The 16,308-nt window shown below is 51.2% G+C and overlaps 1 protein-coding gene across 21 annotated transcripts in view; it reads right to left on the reverse strand.

The window, feature by feature from the left end:
• Positions 1 to 680: 680 nt before the first annotated feature.
• FNBP1 (formin binding protein 1) overlaps positions 681 to 16,308 on the reverse strand; it is a 145,236-nt gene continuing 129,608 nt past the window's right edge. For 8 of the 21 annotated variants that reach the window (XM_045469889.1, XM_045469886.1, XM_045469881.1 and 5 more), the window contains 4 exons: positions 10,920 to 11,052; positions 9,499 to 9,620; positions 9,074 to 9,210; positions 4,444 to 7,399 (listed from right to left, as the gene is read on the reverse strand). In XM_045469889.1, coding sequence (XP_045325845.1) covers positions 7,224 to 7,399; positions 9,074 to 9,210; positions 9,499 to 9,620; positions 10,920 to 11,052 — 568 coding nt within the window. In that variant the 3' untranslated portion in view covers positions 4,444 to 7,223. Of the gene's footprint in view, positions 3,765 to 4,443; positions 7,400 to 9,073; positions 9,214 to 9,498; positions 9,621 to 10,919; positions 11,053 to 16,308 lie in introns of those variants that run through there. The other 13 variants (XM_045469890.1, XM_045469883.1, XM_045469875.1 and 10 more) reach the window with 2 other exon arrangements.

Consider the following 16,308-nt stretch of genomic DNA (forward strand, 5'->3'; position numbering starts at 1 on the left):
TGTTCTCCGAACATGGCTCGGAGGAGCCTTAGGGCCTCAAGAGATGTGGGCACAAACCGCTGTACCTCCCCCCCCCCCCCCCCCCCCCCCCCCCCGCAGAGCCTGGGGCCGGATTCTCTGCGCCGGTAGGGACCCGGCCTCCCGCCGCGCACATCCTGTGCGTGCAGGCCTGGGCCTCCACCCTGCGATGTCGCACGCCATCTGCGGCCCCACAGAAGCCAAACTAGCCAGGGAGTGGGTCCGGGCACTTGCACTTGACACAGCAGAGCGTCAATGAACCAACGGCAAACTTGCCCCATTTTCCCAGCCGCCCCACCCCCCCCCCCCCAACTCCTACCATAGGATCCCTGAAAACCTGTAGCTGACAAGTGCATGAAAAACAAACTTCCTGCTCCTAAGAAGCCTCCCCAGATCCCTGGACTGAATCAACTTGAATCTCTCATCACAATGTCCCCGACAGGCAGCTTTTCCCCCAGCGGGTGTTGGGGGGGGGGGGTCAGAGCGAGCCCGGCCCCAGTCTCCATGGCTACGAAGGCTACGTGACTGTCTTGGGTTCACACAGTAAATCAGAGAGGTGCAGACGGGCCCAGCCGCCTCCGCCCCCAGCCCAGGGGCCCTGCCTGCTTCCGTGACCCGGGTCACCCCGCCAGTACAACAAAAACAGTCCCGTGACAACGTAACAGAGGTTATACTTTTATTTAACATTTAAGAGGGTTAACGTATAGTTACAAGGTCAATATAAGCCTTCCAATGGAAGCACTTTATTTGGTTTAATTCCATCTCCAGAGACAAATGGGCAGTTCCAGAACCTTCACAATGGCAATGGGCCGTTACACTTGAGATGCCTCCAAAGCTTAGAATTAGTGCCACGCGCACAAATAAACTAAAAAGTTTAAAGGTGCTCAACGTCAGGTTAAAATAGAATTTTGGATCACTCTCTAAAGAAGTTTTTTTGTTTTTGTTTTTGTTTTTTTAATGATAGAAGAAACACAAGGAGGCAGAGGCATGAGGAAGTATGAAACCAAGATTTCTGGAAAAATACTTAGCATCGATGTAACTTTTTTTTTTTTTTTTCCACGTTCAGTAAACTTTCTCCTGTAATTACAGATGTCACCAGAAGGCATCAGGGGGCCCCTGTGCTACAGCTCATCTGGCCTGAGCCTCACAGCCTGGAAGCTTGGAGGCGAGCGCCATCAAAATCCAAAGGAAAATCCCATTACGGCTTTCCATACCTTTTTATCCTGCAAAGGAAAAACGGGGTAAATGACAAGTTCCTGTCTTTCGTTTCGTTTTTAGGTCATTGTCAGGGCAGGCTCCTTAAAACTTAGTCATTCTTACGACAACAGTATTCTAGCATCGGCAGGGAAACCACAGGCATCGGGGGTGCGGGGCGGGGAGGCCGGGAAGCAGGTCGGAAATTCCGCGTCTCTACCCTACGTGAACGCGTCCGTAAGAATAGATAGATGAGCTCCCAGTAGGACTCCCAGAGTAAACGATACGTCTCAACTATCACATAATCACTTATTTCCTTTGATGAGCTCGGCCTCACAGCGCAAACCCCACGCCGAACACTGAGAAGTGCTTACGATGCGTTCTTTTTTGGACGCAGGTGGTACAGGAGGAAGGAAGGTAGGGGGGAAGGGGAAGGCGCAGGGGGTATAAGATACGAGTATATTCTATATCAGGTTTAACAGACATGAAAAGGACAAATCACTGCAGCTTCTACCGTATCCCCTATGTTGCGAGAAATGAATCTGTTCTGACCCGGGATGTGAAAGATGCAATGCACATGCGTTACCGAGGCTCTCAAATCGATTTAAAAAACCATTAGCATCTTCTGTGGGGTGGAGAGTGGTCAGCTTGGCCTGGTGAGATTCAGATGTTCCTGGGGACACCTGGTCACCCGGCGGCTGGAGAAGCCGCCCGTGGAGGCCCCGGGGCCACCCGGACTAACCACGCACCTGTAGGTTTGCAGGGACGCAGGGGAGCCCCGGCCCCCCCTTCGCCCTTTGGCCGCCTGGCTTCCGGGTCACGTGCCAAGCCGGCCCTCTCGCGAGACTGAGGAGTTGGCCACGGGTGCGCCGCCACCGCGGGTACCGGAGGCCTGCCGCCAACGTAGCAGCCTCGCGACAGCCAGTGGCCGGCCGCAGCCTCTCCGGCAGGTGATCGTCAAGCCAGGGGCGTAGCCCCCTTTAGGGGCAGACAGACAGAAGGACAGAGAGACAGAAGGGGGGCGGCTCATGCTCTCTCGCTGGCTCGCCTTTAAACCCAAAGCTACTTCGGTTCACTTGCTCAACCCCGGGCGTTTACTTGCTGGAAGTTTCTAGTCGCCGAGCCGCTCTGAGGGAGGCGTCTGGTCAACCCCGGTTTGCTGAGAGGAACCATCTTTGGGGCCGCTGGACACAGGCCCAAGCCCTTAGCACCTGCCCATTTCTGTCCCTGTCCCTTCGGCTCCCAGAAGACACCCTGGTCTTAGATTCGTAAATGTCGAGAAAAATTGAGGAGGTTCGAGGCGACCGCCTAGTTACCGAAAGCCAAACGAGACAAGAAAGAGGCCCGATTTCCTTCTTGGGCTTCGGATGGGGTCTCGTCCACAGACACTCCCAGCCAGTGATCTCTCCCGACTGTTTCTGCACCAGAAAAGAAGGAACGCTGCGCTGCTCTAAGGCATGAGTGGCCACAGGCTCCATGGCCTCACGTTGTCCCCAAGGATCCACAAGGGGCGGGAAACCTAGCTCCAGAGGCAAACGCAGTCCAGTCTCCGTGGCCTGCAGAACACGTGAGAGCATACAGAAGCCGGAGCCACGGGCAGCACAGGGTCTTTGGTGAGGAAAGTGCTAAAATCCTAAGACGCACATCTCGGAATTCATGGAAAGACGGGAATTTTCGCCCTGCGACCAGCTAACGCCGAGGCGAGACCCTCGTTTGTAAAGCGCCAGGGTCCACAGTGCTCATTAACGAGGGAGACGACAGGGAGAAGGTGGGTGGAGGCAGGCTTTTTGTGCGTGGCCCCCGGGCTGGAATAGGACATCCAGTCCAGACCTTTCCAGGCCACTGAGCACGGGCCCCAGATAAAAACACGTGTGTGCTGAGCGTGCACGGAGGGGGGGTGCGCGCGTGCATGCGTGTGCGTGCCCCCGTGGCCACCGTGGACGCTCTCGGGCCATGACATGTTGCAAGGGCCAGTGTTTGGGGCGAGGTGAGGACCCATAACCAGAAAAGGACCACTGAATACTCAACGGACTCGGGACACGGGAACACGTCAGTGACATTCGGGCGCTCCGTCCACCTGGTGCACACCTGGCCTTCCTCGTCCAGATTTTGTTAGTCTCCCGGGCGGGGGGCGGGGGGAGGCGACCAGTGGCGAAAGTTTTCACGAAAGGCACAGTGTGAACCATGGACGGGCCAGGATGCTCCAGGTAGACTGAGGGCCGAGGCGGGAGCCCGGGGAGGGGGGAACACGTGTCTAGCTGCCTTCCGTGGCCCTGTGTGTGGTGGGGACAGGGACAGACCTGCTCCCCGCAGAGGTGGCCGGACTGGGCCACGGAAGGAGCAGGGCCACAAGGGGCATGCTGTCGAAAGAAAAGGAAAAGAAAAAGGCAAGCAGCTACGTGGTGGTGGGGGGGGGGGGGCGGGGGGGGGGTATGTCACTTCAGGCTGAGATGTCCAGGGCCACAGTCCAGCCCAGCGCGGGCGCCCAGGCCTGTGGAGACAAGCAGACCGGAGGGTTTCTCCTGGGAAGGCTCCCCGAGGCCTCTAGGAATCTACAACACAAAAAGAAAGAAAAAGACGGTTTAGAGGAAGGCAGGCGGTCGGGGGGGGGGCCACTCTGTTTCTCAGAATGCACCACCCGGGAGGGGGGACAGCTTCAGAACAGTAGGGCTGTCACCAACAGGGCACGTCTGAGATAAGGAACTTTCACGGTTTCACTTCCCACTTTCCCTGGGGAACCCGCCTTTCCTTCAGGGGTGAACAGAGGCCCGCATGGGAGATGCTGCCCCCACCCGCCCCGACCCCCTCTTTCTAAGGGGGGAAAAAAAAAATGTGACCAGGTTCCCAGGAGGGCGCGAGGCATTTCAAGGCCCGGTTCTGGATTCTGTCCCCGGCTGACACTCTCTGTGCTTTACAAAAGTGTAAAATCTTGGCGAGGAAAGGAAAACCTGTCACTTTAATGTTGACTCAGCAATAAACAGTGAAAGTTCTTCATCTTGAGGGGGCAGAGGAGGAGAGAGAGAGGCGGATTCTGGAAGCCCTCAGGAGCACACAGGGCAAGAAACAGAGAAGGTGGCATCATTTCAAAGGGTGGGGGCGGGGAAGGGCAGAATTTTTAAAAAGCATTTGGCCGGAAAAGTTCCCCGTTACTGAAGACAAAAGAGTTAAACACCCGTATTACACAGAATCATTTTCTCGGAAAGGTGAAGAATCATTTAAAATACACAACACTGAGAAAAATACGTTTATTAGAGAGGCAGATACGAGGGTACAGCTGAAAGGTGCCAGACAGATTCTTTTCTTTTAGGGTAAGGAGAGCGAGACAATCATGTTGGCCGCATTCGAACAAAACTTACTCAGAGCCCAAGTGTCTACAATAAACTCAAGTGAGGAGGCAGCCGGCAGGGGGACCTAAGCCTTCCGGCTTCCCCAGCGGTTACAAAAACAAAAAAGGTCATTAGGCAGCAGAATCACCAATAAAACAAACAGACAAAAGAGTAAAACGGTAAAACAACGAATTCAAGGCATCCTTTTAGTTCTTAGCATCCTTTTAGTTCTTAAATTGCAGTATATACAAATATAGTGGGGGGGGTCGGTGGGGGTGGGGAGGGGATTACGGGCATATTTAACAGAAAGCAATAAAAAAAAAAAAAAAAACCAAACCATAAAAGAAGGTAAGTCACAATCCAACGGACCCATTGGACGCTCCTCTAGTCTAAATATTTTGGCAATCATTAAATAGTCACATAGATCACACACACACACACATACACACACACACACACAAGTGCACAGGCACGAAACAGCTGCTTTGAGTTCTGGGCGTCAGGAAGCAGCAGTCCACAGGCTGGGATGGGTTTGCTGGGGCGGGTGGGGTGGGGAAGGGTGTTCTTGGGGGTCCCGACCAGATTTAGAAACCAGGTGGGGAAGACAGGCCCCTACGTATACACTAGTCACCTCTAAGTGTACCTCTAAAATAAAAGGACAAAACTTCATGAACAAGCTGGGACTTGTCTTCTATTGTAGCAGATTAACTGGGCAAGTGGAAACCAGAGTCTACACTCTGGGCAGAAATGGGCATCCTGATTCTTTGAGAATCGTTGCGGGATTTCTTCTAACACCCGGTGCTGCGCTGACCGGCTTAAACGGAAGCTACAGAGTGTCACTGTGCTGTCCCCGATCCTGTGGTGGCCTCTGCTAAGGGCCTGGGGCACACAGCTGCAAATCGTGATCATTCATTTACACGCCCAAACCGGCCGCCAGGCCCCCTGCAAACCAACTGAGCCATCTTCTGAATCAAATCTGCACAACCATAAGGGGGAAAAAAACAAAAAAAAAGAATTCATGCCCTGTCATACTTCCCAAGGGAGGCTTCAAAAGGCTAACGTTGTCTTGGCCATTTTAAGACTTCTTCAATGTTTAATTTGCTTCCCGCAAGCAGTTCATCGTCCGGAAATGAGTCCAGCAGCGGACAGAAAGCTTGGATTTTAGTATCTGGGGTCTCCCGTGCGCTTGGGTCCGTGCCTTCTGCTAGAATGTGCAGCAAAAGCACTCCTGTCTCCTGCCAGGTGCTGCCCGCCCCCCCCCAGGAGCTGCGGTTGCTTTTCAGATCAGCCTTATTTATTATGAAAAAAAAAATTTTTTTTTTGTAAAGTCAGCTGTAAATTGACTCGAGCTTATAAAAGGAGCTCACAACGTAAAAACCAGGAGCTGATTTCCCATTTAAAAGTAGGAAAGACATGAAATGGTTTTCGAAGCCAAATAAAAGGAAAATCTCAACCTGACCCCTTTATTCTGAGCTGGTTCTCTGGGATCTCAGGGTAGATTCTTGAAATGGGGACAAGCACTGGGCTCGGTACCCGTCTATGCATGTGATCAATTTCACTACCCATCTTGCCAATTTAAAAAATGCAAATCCCCATGTGACCCAGATTCCTTTCAAGACGGTGAAACGCTTTATTTTACTCCGGCCATGGTTAATTATACAAAACAAGCGAGCAATTCTCAAACAGTTGTCCGTAAATTCATATTTTGGGTCTTAAAGAATGCCAGGGATTAAAATAAGACCAAACACCTTTGAAAAGTGATTAGCCGGGGTCTGCATGTAAGAGGCAGCTGGTGGCGAACCAGGTTCTATTTATGGCCCCACCTGGGGAGGCGTGAGCTGCCTATGGCCCCCGCTTGCCACAAAGTCTCCAACAGAAATGCACTGATTTTTGTTAAGTTATCTGAACAGCACCAGGGCATCTGATGGGCTCGGTCAACTGCAGAGGGAGGAGCTCGGTGGTCTGATGGCAAAGTCAACTGGTTAATTGTCAACCGAGCTTTTCCGGGTTTTAGTGGGTTGTCTGGGATCACGCAGCCGTGACAGGCTCATCACAAGAAACCAATCGCGATGTTAAACGTGTTTAAGGAAAAAAGACACACTTTTTAGTACCAACATAGGAATCCCCTCACTCTTTCCTCCAGGAGGGGGAGGTTTTATTTCTGACTTCTTCCAAAGCGGACGACTGCAAGATCGAACTGACCAACTTGCGGAGTTCAATGTGTTAAGTTACAAAACGGAACGTCCTAGGGCAGTTCAGCGGGACACAGATGCTACAAACAGGAGGGCTGAGGTCTTACGGCACCCCTCTGACGCGCATGGACGTTTTAAACTCAGAAACCTCGACTAGAAGCTAGAAGGGCAACTTTGTTTTTGGGGATGCCTTACAGGTAACTGCCAGAGGAAGGCCTGTTTGTGGATTGCAAATGACAGCATCGTTAAGGGGGCAGTTGGAAGCTTTCCGCATAATATTTCATTAGCGAGTGAAACTTGATTATCGTCAAAACTAGCCAGGGAAAGCCGGGTGTGAGATGCCTTACATGCCCACCGCGCCCGGCCCAACGACAACACGCACGCGGGTGTCCTCCATCGAGACTTTGAAGGACTGCCTGTAACCGTCATAGTTGTGGAGCGAGACAACGCCAACTTTTTTTAAGTTTTTTTTTTTTTTTTTTTAAAGTTGTTATTAAATATAAGTCTTAGCACCTTTGGCATTTTTGTCCAAATAGACTTCGACGTACGAAGTGGGGACATAACCTTCTTCTTCGTTCCTCCGGATGCGGGTCCACCCGTCACCTTTGTCTTCCTCTATAACGTACAGCGTTTCTCCTTCCGCTACTGAAATGGTTCCTTCATTCTGCCCTGGGGAAGCAAGAGCAGAGTATTTTAGGCTTCTCGCGCCATCCTGGTGGGGCATACAGGGGAGCCTGGCCGTGAAGAAAGGACAGCCAGCAACAGAGGCACCCACCCCCTCGCCCGTTCCCCTCCAAGGCCTCCTCCCTCGCAGAAGCTTCTAGGCCCTCCCCCCAAGGCCCTTCTCCAGTTCCTCCAGGGAGGGCCCTCCCCTCCTTCCAGGGAAGCCAGGTGTCTCCCCGGGGAAGGGGAGGGGGGGATCTTGGAGCTGCTCTTCCTCTCTCTTGCGGAGAACAACGTCCCAAGGCTTTGATGACCCCTTTTCAGACGACATCCCGACTTGTCTTTCTCCCTTTCTGGTTCTTGTCTGGAGCGAAGGTTCCACTTCTCCCTGCGATCTGTGTCCACCTCCCTGTTGCCCCGGCACCTGAACCGCCGGGCTCACGGTTGTGTTATTATTACGAATAATAATACAAATCCCAAACCACGACTTCCTCCTCCTGCCTTCCCACTTCAGGGGGACCCCAGGAAGGCACCTTCGGGACCCCTCTCCGCTTTCCTCCCCCTCTTCGTTCCCCGCTTCCCATCAGCCAGGAGTCTGAGCGGTTGGCTGACCGCGGCATCTCGGTGCCCACTCTCGCATCGCGGTCCCCAAGACCATTTGCGGGAGACAGTTGCCAAAGTCTAGCCCCCACGGCTCACACAGCGTTCTGAGCGCAGACTGTCTGGGGCGCTGTTTACAGGGGGTGCCGTAGGGGTGGGGCCGAGGTGTGGGAAGGAGGCAACATCGGCAACATTTAACCTGGTGCTTTCTCGTCACTATCAACATTTGGTCTGTGGCAAGGGAATCTGTAAGATCCCTTCGTTCCAGGGCTTCCCCAAACCAACCCGAGCTCGGGTGGCTTCTTCCACAGCATCCTCGTTAGCTTTCTACAGGACGTCGTTCTGGCAACGCTAGGCTAGTCTTTCTAACCCTCCGTCCCTGTTCTCTGATTGGTCCTGCACATGTGACAGTAAAGATCCTAAGGTATCAACACCCTGCTCAAATGCTTTCAATAGCTCCTCCGTTATTGCCAAGTCAAATCCAAACGCTGCTCTTACCCCCGGCCCCCCCGCACAGGTACCACTTTCTCGTCTCAGATTCCCCTATTCCTAAGACCTCTAAGCTCCAGCCGCACGAGCCCATACTTTCCTTCCGTCCTTCCCTCCGATGTACAGCAGCCTGGAGGGTTCTCTGAGTTCTCTTAAGGATGGGATCTCACCTCCCCCCCTCCCCCCAGAGTGATTGATGTCCCCCTGTCACTCTGTACCCCTCTTCTGGTAAAGGCTGCAAATGTGTGTCTGCTCTCTGATCTCCGGGGGTGGATGCCAAGCCACACCCACCCACATCCCCGCCCCCCGGGGCCTTTCCAAGACAGGGGCTCCAGAAGTACTGGAAAGACAGATGAAAAATCATCATCATCCCACACTGTCTGCTGCAAGTAAACTCCACCAAAGCTGTTCGGTTGTGCGGACCGAAGGGCAAACCATACAGCAGTCAGCCACGTGATGATGACGATGACGACGGCAACTCTGAGCAGAAGGAATCTTCTAGAAAGATCTAGAAGGCTTCAGAAGAAGGTCCGGTCACAGCAGGAGGAGGGACAGCGTGCGCAAGCGGGGAACCCCGTGGGCCCATGTCACCTTCGAACGTGTAGAGGGCTTTGCAAGTCCCGATGGCAGGCAGGGGCTCCTCATCATCAAACTCGTCGTCGAAATCCGTGGCCAGCACCTTCACCTCACTCTCCTGACTCTGCTCCTCCGTGTAACTGCCATCCGGGCTGCTCAAGAAAGCAAAGCACACAGCAACTATAGCGACCGACCCCGGTGAGGGCTCAGACTCTGCCACCGTGCGAACAACGTGCTTGCACACACGACCCCCCCCCCCCCGCCCGCCGTCCCCCGCTAACGAACACCATCTCGGGTCACCCCGCCCCACGCGGCATCAGGGACCCGAGTCGTGGCGAAAGGGCGGCTCAGGCCTCACGGGCGCTTTGGTGTCAAGAAATCACCTTACGCTCCTTTCCAGCCTCCAGAATCGGGAAGCGAACACAAGCGAGATACTGTACCTCTCGCGGTCCTGAGCGCAGTTGTTGACTGTGGTCGGGTTCTGGGCCTCGTACATTCCGCTCTGGCGCCGGGCCTGATCGCTGCGCGCTGGCAGCCTGCCTTCCACCTCGGCCAGCCAGGCCTGTGAGCAAGAGTGACGAGAGGCCCTGGTCTGAGTTCAGCTCAGGGCCCGACTGTGGAGTCCTAAGGCTCCACGCTGGGGTTGCCCGATGGTCACTGAAGCTGAGACTCCAGAAGGACTCCATGGGGGGGAGGGGTGGCGACGGGGGGGGGGGGGAGGGTCCCTCCAGTGTATTTGCACTTGGCTGTACCACGGCTTCTAGCTCGTCTCACCTCGGAGACGAAGAAGCAAAGGCACTGAGGCAGCTTTGACAATGGGGCGGAAAGAACACGGGACCGGACCGCGTCACACTCTCGGGCTTTTTGCAAACAGCCGTGTGGTTTCCGATGCATTGCTTCCAGTTCCTTCTGGTTCCAAAATTCTGTGACCTCGAGGTCACACGGGGAAACAGGAGGATCCTGCCCCACGTAAGCAGTGACTCAGTTTGAAAGCCATGCTTCCTTTTTTTTGGGAGTATCCCTCTCTTGAATAGGGAAGAAACGTACACAGAGGAAATCCAAAGTAGAAAAAATTGCCCTCGGCGACATTTGAAACAGGGTAAGAGCGGGGCAAGAATGAAAGTGATCAGAAAAGGACATTTCTAGGCCCTAGAGACTCAAAAACTGTACCAACTGATGGATGGGCTCCAGGAAGAATTTTAAAAACGCCCCCGTTGACCCTTCGTGGCCGCAAATCGCGTATTCTGACCCGAACGATCGGTTACTAATGTATCTTTCCGTGTTTTGTAGCCTTCACGTTTGGGGGCAAAAGAAGCCTTTGAGAGCTCCTCTCTCGGTCCTTGAAACATTTATTATTTGTATTTCCCACTCACTTCTGATCTGTGTCTCCTCCCGGTTTTCACAGACATAACCCTTTAATAACAGGGCCTTTGAAAGAACAATAACATATTGGAATTGACTTTTTTTTTTTTTAAGTTTTTTTGACTCCCGGCGGTGTTGGACGGTTACATTCTTCCAGTTGTTTCCATGACCAACAGAAAATGAAGCAGGATCAACTAAGGGAGGCACTTCTGGAAAAGCACTGTGGATCCCAATACGACTTTGATCGGCATCGGCTTTAGGAGACATAACGGACCGAGGGCGTGCTGAGGGGCAGAACGCTCAGTGCACGACCATTTCCTCTTAGGACAACTCGAGACCCACCCCTTGAGACCCACCCCGACACCTCTGGCTGAATCTCCAGCCGGTGCCCAGACACTCTGTGACCGCGCCCCCCCCCCCCCGCCCCACCCCTCCCTCTGTTTCTGTCTTTCTTTCTTTTTTTTTTCAACAGAGCTTTTCAACCCCAGCTTTTTCATACCTCAAATTTCTGGGCTTCTAGCCGCAGTTTTTCTATATTTTGGCTGACTTCTGTTAATTTGTGATCCAGGCTGGCTGGGTCTCCCATCTGAGGATTCTTTAGGTAAACATCTTTCATTTTTGTTATGGCATCTCTGGAGGGGGGTGAAAAAAACCAAGAATGAGCAGAACACGGTGAAAGGTGAATGTCACGAGCTAAGTGTATTCTCCTGACGCCCTGGGAACCGTGTGAAGGTTAAGCAGGGGAAGACTGGGTAACGTCTGGGTTGGGGGGGAGCATCGGGGCTTGCTTTCCTTCTTTAAAACTCTGTAAGAATTCCGCTACCCAGGCCTGTGTCATCCAGAGACGGTTATTAAACTCTCAGTTGCCTCTTCTGAATGCTACCTGGTGTCTCCCCATTGCCTTTAGCAGTTGAGAAACGTGAATCAATCCTGACCCCTCCCCTTGCCCCAAACGACAATAAAACCAAAGCAAACCCAGAGATTTCCTTGTGCGCATCCTTCACGCAAGCCAAAGCGACAGCTGCCATCCTGGGTCCCGTGGGGCTATCGTTCGCTCACCCCGTGGAGAAGCACAGTTAACTGCTTTGGAAATTTTCCTACACACCCCTTTCAGCTATTAAGAAACCAGATCCATCCAGTTGGTATCCATGATGGGAGAGCAGCCGAGCCTCAAAGCTGCATACAGCGAGATTCCACCCCCTTCCTGAAATCAGGTGTCGGAGGCCCGCCCACAGCAGCCCGAGTAAGGGATCCCCATGCTTGGGTTATCTCTAGGACCACAGAGCCCTATTAATTTGAACTCTGGCTTCAAGGAAACTTCAGAGGGGGTCAAGATGTTAAAAAGTTTAGGGGCGCCTGGGTGGCTCGGTCGGTTGAGCATCCCACTCTTGATTTCGGCTCAGGCCACGATCTCGCGGTTTGGGAGTTCGAGCCCCGCGTCGGGCTCTGCACTGACAGCCCGGAGCCTGGAGCCTGCTTCGGATTCTGTGTCTCCCTCTCCCGCGCCCCAAAATAAATACACATTAACAAATTTTTTCAAAAAGACGTTAAAAGCTTAACCCAAGTGACTCTGCAGGTGGTAGCGGGCCAACTTTAAGGAGCTTCCATAAAAGACACTCCACACCCATCATATGACATCAGACCAATGAACCAAACCCTATTTTGAGTCACGGGAAATAGTTTAAATTTTTTTTTTTTTTAATGTTTATTTTTGAGAGAGACAGAAACAGAATGCGAGTGGGTTAGGGGCAGAGAGAGAGGGAGACACAGAATCCGAAGCAGGCTCCAGGCTCCGGGCGGTCAGCGCAGAGCCCGACGCGGGGCTCGAACACACAAACCGTGAGATCATGACCTGAGCCCACAAATCCTCCCCATGCCTCTACCCAACCCCTCACATCTGAGCGCAGCCGTCCTGCGGCTCCTCTGAGGGTACCCACTGCTCGCTGTCCCTGAGGCCACAGCTTCAGAACAGCCCTCCATCCACCTGCACTCCCCGCCCCCTCACTTTGTTCCACTTCCTTCTTTTCCACGGCATGTATCACTTTCCAGAACGACATAATTTATCATCATGCGTCTCGTTCATCGTCTGTCTCTTCCTACCCGATTAGAAGCTCTTTGAGGAAGCCCTGGGGGCTCCAGCTCTCATTGATTTGGTATCTCCCCGCTGGCGGGCCCATACCTGGCACACAGTAGGTGCTCAATAAATGCCGGCGAGATGAATACGGCAAACAAACTGTAGCGTCCACCTGGACGCAATTCCTCTCTTGGCTTTAGGGCTACACCGCCAGCTACAGCCCGATTTCTCTGCAAATCTTCTCAAGAGACTTGACGTGATTCACTGCCTCCGATTCTCTTCCTCCTCTCTCTCCTGATCGGTCTCTCCAGAAGCTTAATTTCATTCATCTTTTCAAGGGACCAACTTTTGGATTTGTCGATCCCCTTTGCTGAGGGCGTACTTTTCTTTCCTACATAATTAATTTACATTCTTTCCTGGCTTCTATTTATCTTTGGTTCCATTTGCTGTGTTTTTTCTAACTTTTTTTTAAATAATTTTTTTACGTTTATTTATTTATGATTGAGAGACAGAGAGAGAGAGGGCACAAGCTGGGGAGAGGCAGAGAGAAAGAGGGAGACACAGAATCTGAAGCAGGCTCCAGGCTCTGAGCTGTCAGCGCAGAGCCCGACGTGGGGCTCGAACTCACAGACCGTGAGATTGTGACCTGAGCCGAAGTCAGACACGTAACCGACCGAGCCACCCAGCCGCCCCCTTTTCTAACTTCTTGAGATGGATACTTAGCTCACTGATGTTTAGCGTTTTTTTTTTTTTTTTAATTTTTAATATGTATCCTAAAGCTCTAAGTTTCCTTTTATGAGTATCACCTTAGTGATAGCCCAGTAGCTGATTCGGAGAATGTGCGTTCAGGTTCAGTTCTGCTCTGTATATTTCCCAGTGCCTAGTATGACTTCTTTAGTCTCTGAGTTATTCGGAGCTACATTTCTGAATTTCTAAATTTTTGTTCTTGGTAACCAGCTTTATGTCAGGCTTCAGAGAGCACACCTTGAATGCGGTCTCCCCTTGGACGTTTGTAGAGATTCGCTTCATGAAAACAGGATGCGCTCAATTTTTGGAAATGTTCTGTGGGTGCTTGAAAAGAATGCGTACCATGCAATCACTGGATAGGCGTGTCCTGGGTCAATGTGATCAATCCTATCATTTAAATATTCTGCCCTGAATGTGTTAAATCTGTTCTGTCAGTTACGGACAGAAGGGCATTAAAAAGAAATCTCTCCCTACAACGATGTGTTTGTGTTTCTTGTACACACTGATGTCCAAGGGTTAAGAGCAAAACCTTGTTTATGTTTTGAGGTCATCTGGTCCTATGGATTTAACTGAGCTGTTTGGTACTTGAAGTGTTTATTGTTATAAAGTTGATCCTCCTTGAGCTGAAGAGTTAGAGGGTTTTTTTGGCCCGAAAGTCAGTCTTCCTTCGGTCGGCACTGGCCAATCGGTGGATGACAGATATTTTTCCATTCTTTTATTTTCAACCTGTCTGTACCTTATGTGTTAGGGGTGCCCTGGAGCCTGCTTCGAATTCTCTGTCCCCCTCTCTCTCTGTCCCTCCTCCACTTGTGCTCTCTCTTTCAAAAATAAATAAAAATATAAAAAAAGAAAAGAAAAGAAAAGAAAAGAAAAGAAAAGAAAAGAAAAGAAAAGAAAAGAAAAGGGGCACCTGGGTGGCTCAGTCAGTTAAGCCTCCGGCTTCAGCTCAGGTCATGATCTCACGGTTTGTGAGTTCGAGCCCCGTGTCGGGCTCTGTGCTGACAGCTCAGAGCCTGGAGCCTGTTTCGGATTCTGTGTCTCCCTCTCTCTCTGCCCCTCCCCTGCTCGAGCCTTGTCTCTCTCTCCTCTCTCTCTCTCTCTCTCAAATAAATAAACATTAAAAAAATTTTTAAATGAAATCTAGCATCCACTTTGCGCTTCTAACTAATCCTGCCTTCTTCTACACACAAATGTCAGCGGCATGACATATGGTTTGTTCATCACTTTATCCTCAGCGCCTACGATATTTCCTTGTACACGGTACATGCTCACTAAACAGTCATTTAGTGAAGGTTTAAATGTGATTTGCCTAATTACCAGCAAGGCTGCTGGAAGGGTTAAAAGGTTAAACCAGGTTCCCTGGCCATGACCCAAGTGGCAGAGGAAATTTTCTACGTAATTATTGGACAGCGTCCGATGTCATCTCGGATACTTGAGTCCTAACTTCCTATTCTCGGACAGAATACAACTGCTCACATATTAAACGGCATGAGGTTTAACTGGCTTATACACCGATGACCCTTTCTGTATTGGGTCCCACGTGTAATAAAAAGTACAGGGACAAAGTTTTCATTTCAGGAGGTGCATTTCTAATATAAAACAGCAGCGAAGGTAATTATATGTGCTGCTACATTTTCTATGGCGTAACAGGATTTATAAAACCCACCCATTTTTCAGGAGCTGCTTTACCAGAGGCAAAAAAAAATAAATAAATAAACAGCTACTTTTCTTTTGCATAACCAAATTGTATTTTTAAAAACGATTTTTTTTAGCATTTATTTATTTTTGAGAGAGAGAGAGAGAGAGAGAGAGAGACAGAGACACAGAGCACAAGCAGGGGGAGAGAGGGAGGCACAGAATCCAAAGCAGGCTCCCGGCTGCAAGCCGTCAGCGCAGAGCCCGACGCGGGGCTCGAACTCATGAACCGTGAGATCATGACCTGGGCCGAAGTCAGACGCTCAACCGACTGAGCCACCCAGGTGCCCCTGCATAACCCAATTTTAATCCCAGCTTCCATATCGTTCAAATTACACAGAGTCACTTTTTGGCTACACGCAGAGCACAAAATCTCAAGTTATCTTTTAGAAAATCTCAAGTTCAAATCTCAGATGGATCAGTGACTCACCTAACTCACTCAGTGAGAATTTTAGAAGGTGGGAGACGATTAACAAAGTGGTTTTTCAATCGGGATTAGTAGCAAGTATCCCCTACGTGATATAAAAGATGTATAGGTTATAAACGTGGGGAGCACAAGGCAAGACAGATATCAATTCTTTTTTTTTTTTTTTTTTTTATGGGTACGATTCTAGGAACTTGCAAAACAGCTCTGAAAACTGGGAACCCCGGAAGGGGAGGCAGAAGCTGGTCAAGAGTCAGCAACCGTCACCCCCCCGACGGCCGGCGTGTAAGGCGTAATGTGATTTATTTTCTAGACACTGTCAATATGTTCCGTAACAAGATACGGAGACGCGAGAACCTCTGGGAAGGCTGACTGTCATTCAACCTCAGGGAGAAAAACAAGCACGTTTTGGACCCAAAGCTAGGACATGGGGCAAGGGGGAGGGGCTAGGGTCACGCCATGTTTCTCTTCCTCATTTGTACACGAGACTTGGCTCTGGGGCACGTGGGTGGCTCAGTGGGTTAAGCACCTAATTCTTGATCTCGGCTCCGGTCACCCTCTCAGTTTGTGAGACAAAGCCCCGTGTCAGGCTCTGTGAGGACAGTGCAGAGCCTGCTTGGGATTCTTCCTCTCTCCCTCTGTCCCTTCTCCCCCTCCTCTCTCCCTCTCAAAATAAATAAACTTAAAAAAAAAAAAAAAAAACCCAACCCTCAGCTATACAGTCACGATTTATAAAATTTTTTTTTTTTCAACGTTTATTTATTTTTGGGACAGAGAGAGACAGAGCATGAACGGGGGAGGGTCAGAGAGAGAGGGAGACACAGAATCGGAAACAGGCTCCAGGTTCTGAGCCATCAGCCCAGAGCCTGACGCGGGGCTCGAACTCACGGACCGCGAGATTGTGACCTGGCTGAAGTCGGACGCTCAACCGACTGCGCCACCCAGGCG

This window comes from Leopardus geoffroyi, chromosome D4, assembly GCF_018350155.1.
Source record: "Leopardus geoffroyi isolate Oge1 chromosome D4, O.geoffroyi_Oge1_pat1.0, whole genome shotgun sequence".
Taxonomy (NCBI): Eukaryota; Metazoa; Chordata; class Mammalia; order Carnivora; family Felidae; genus Leopardus; species Leopardus geoffroyi.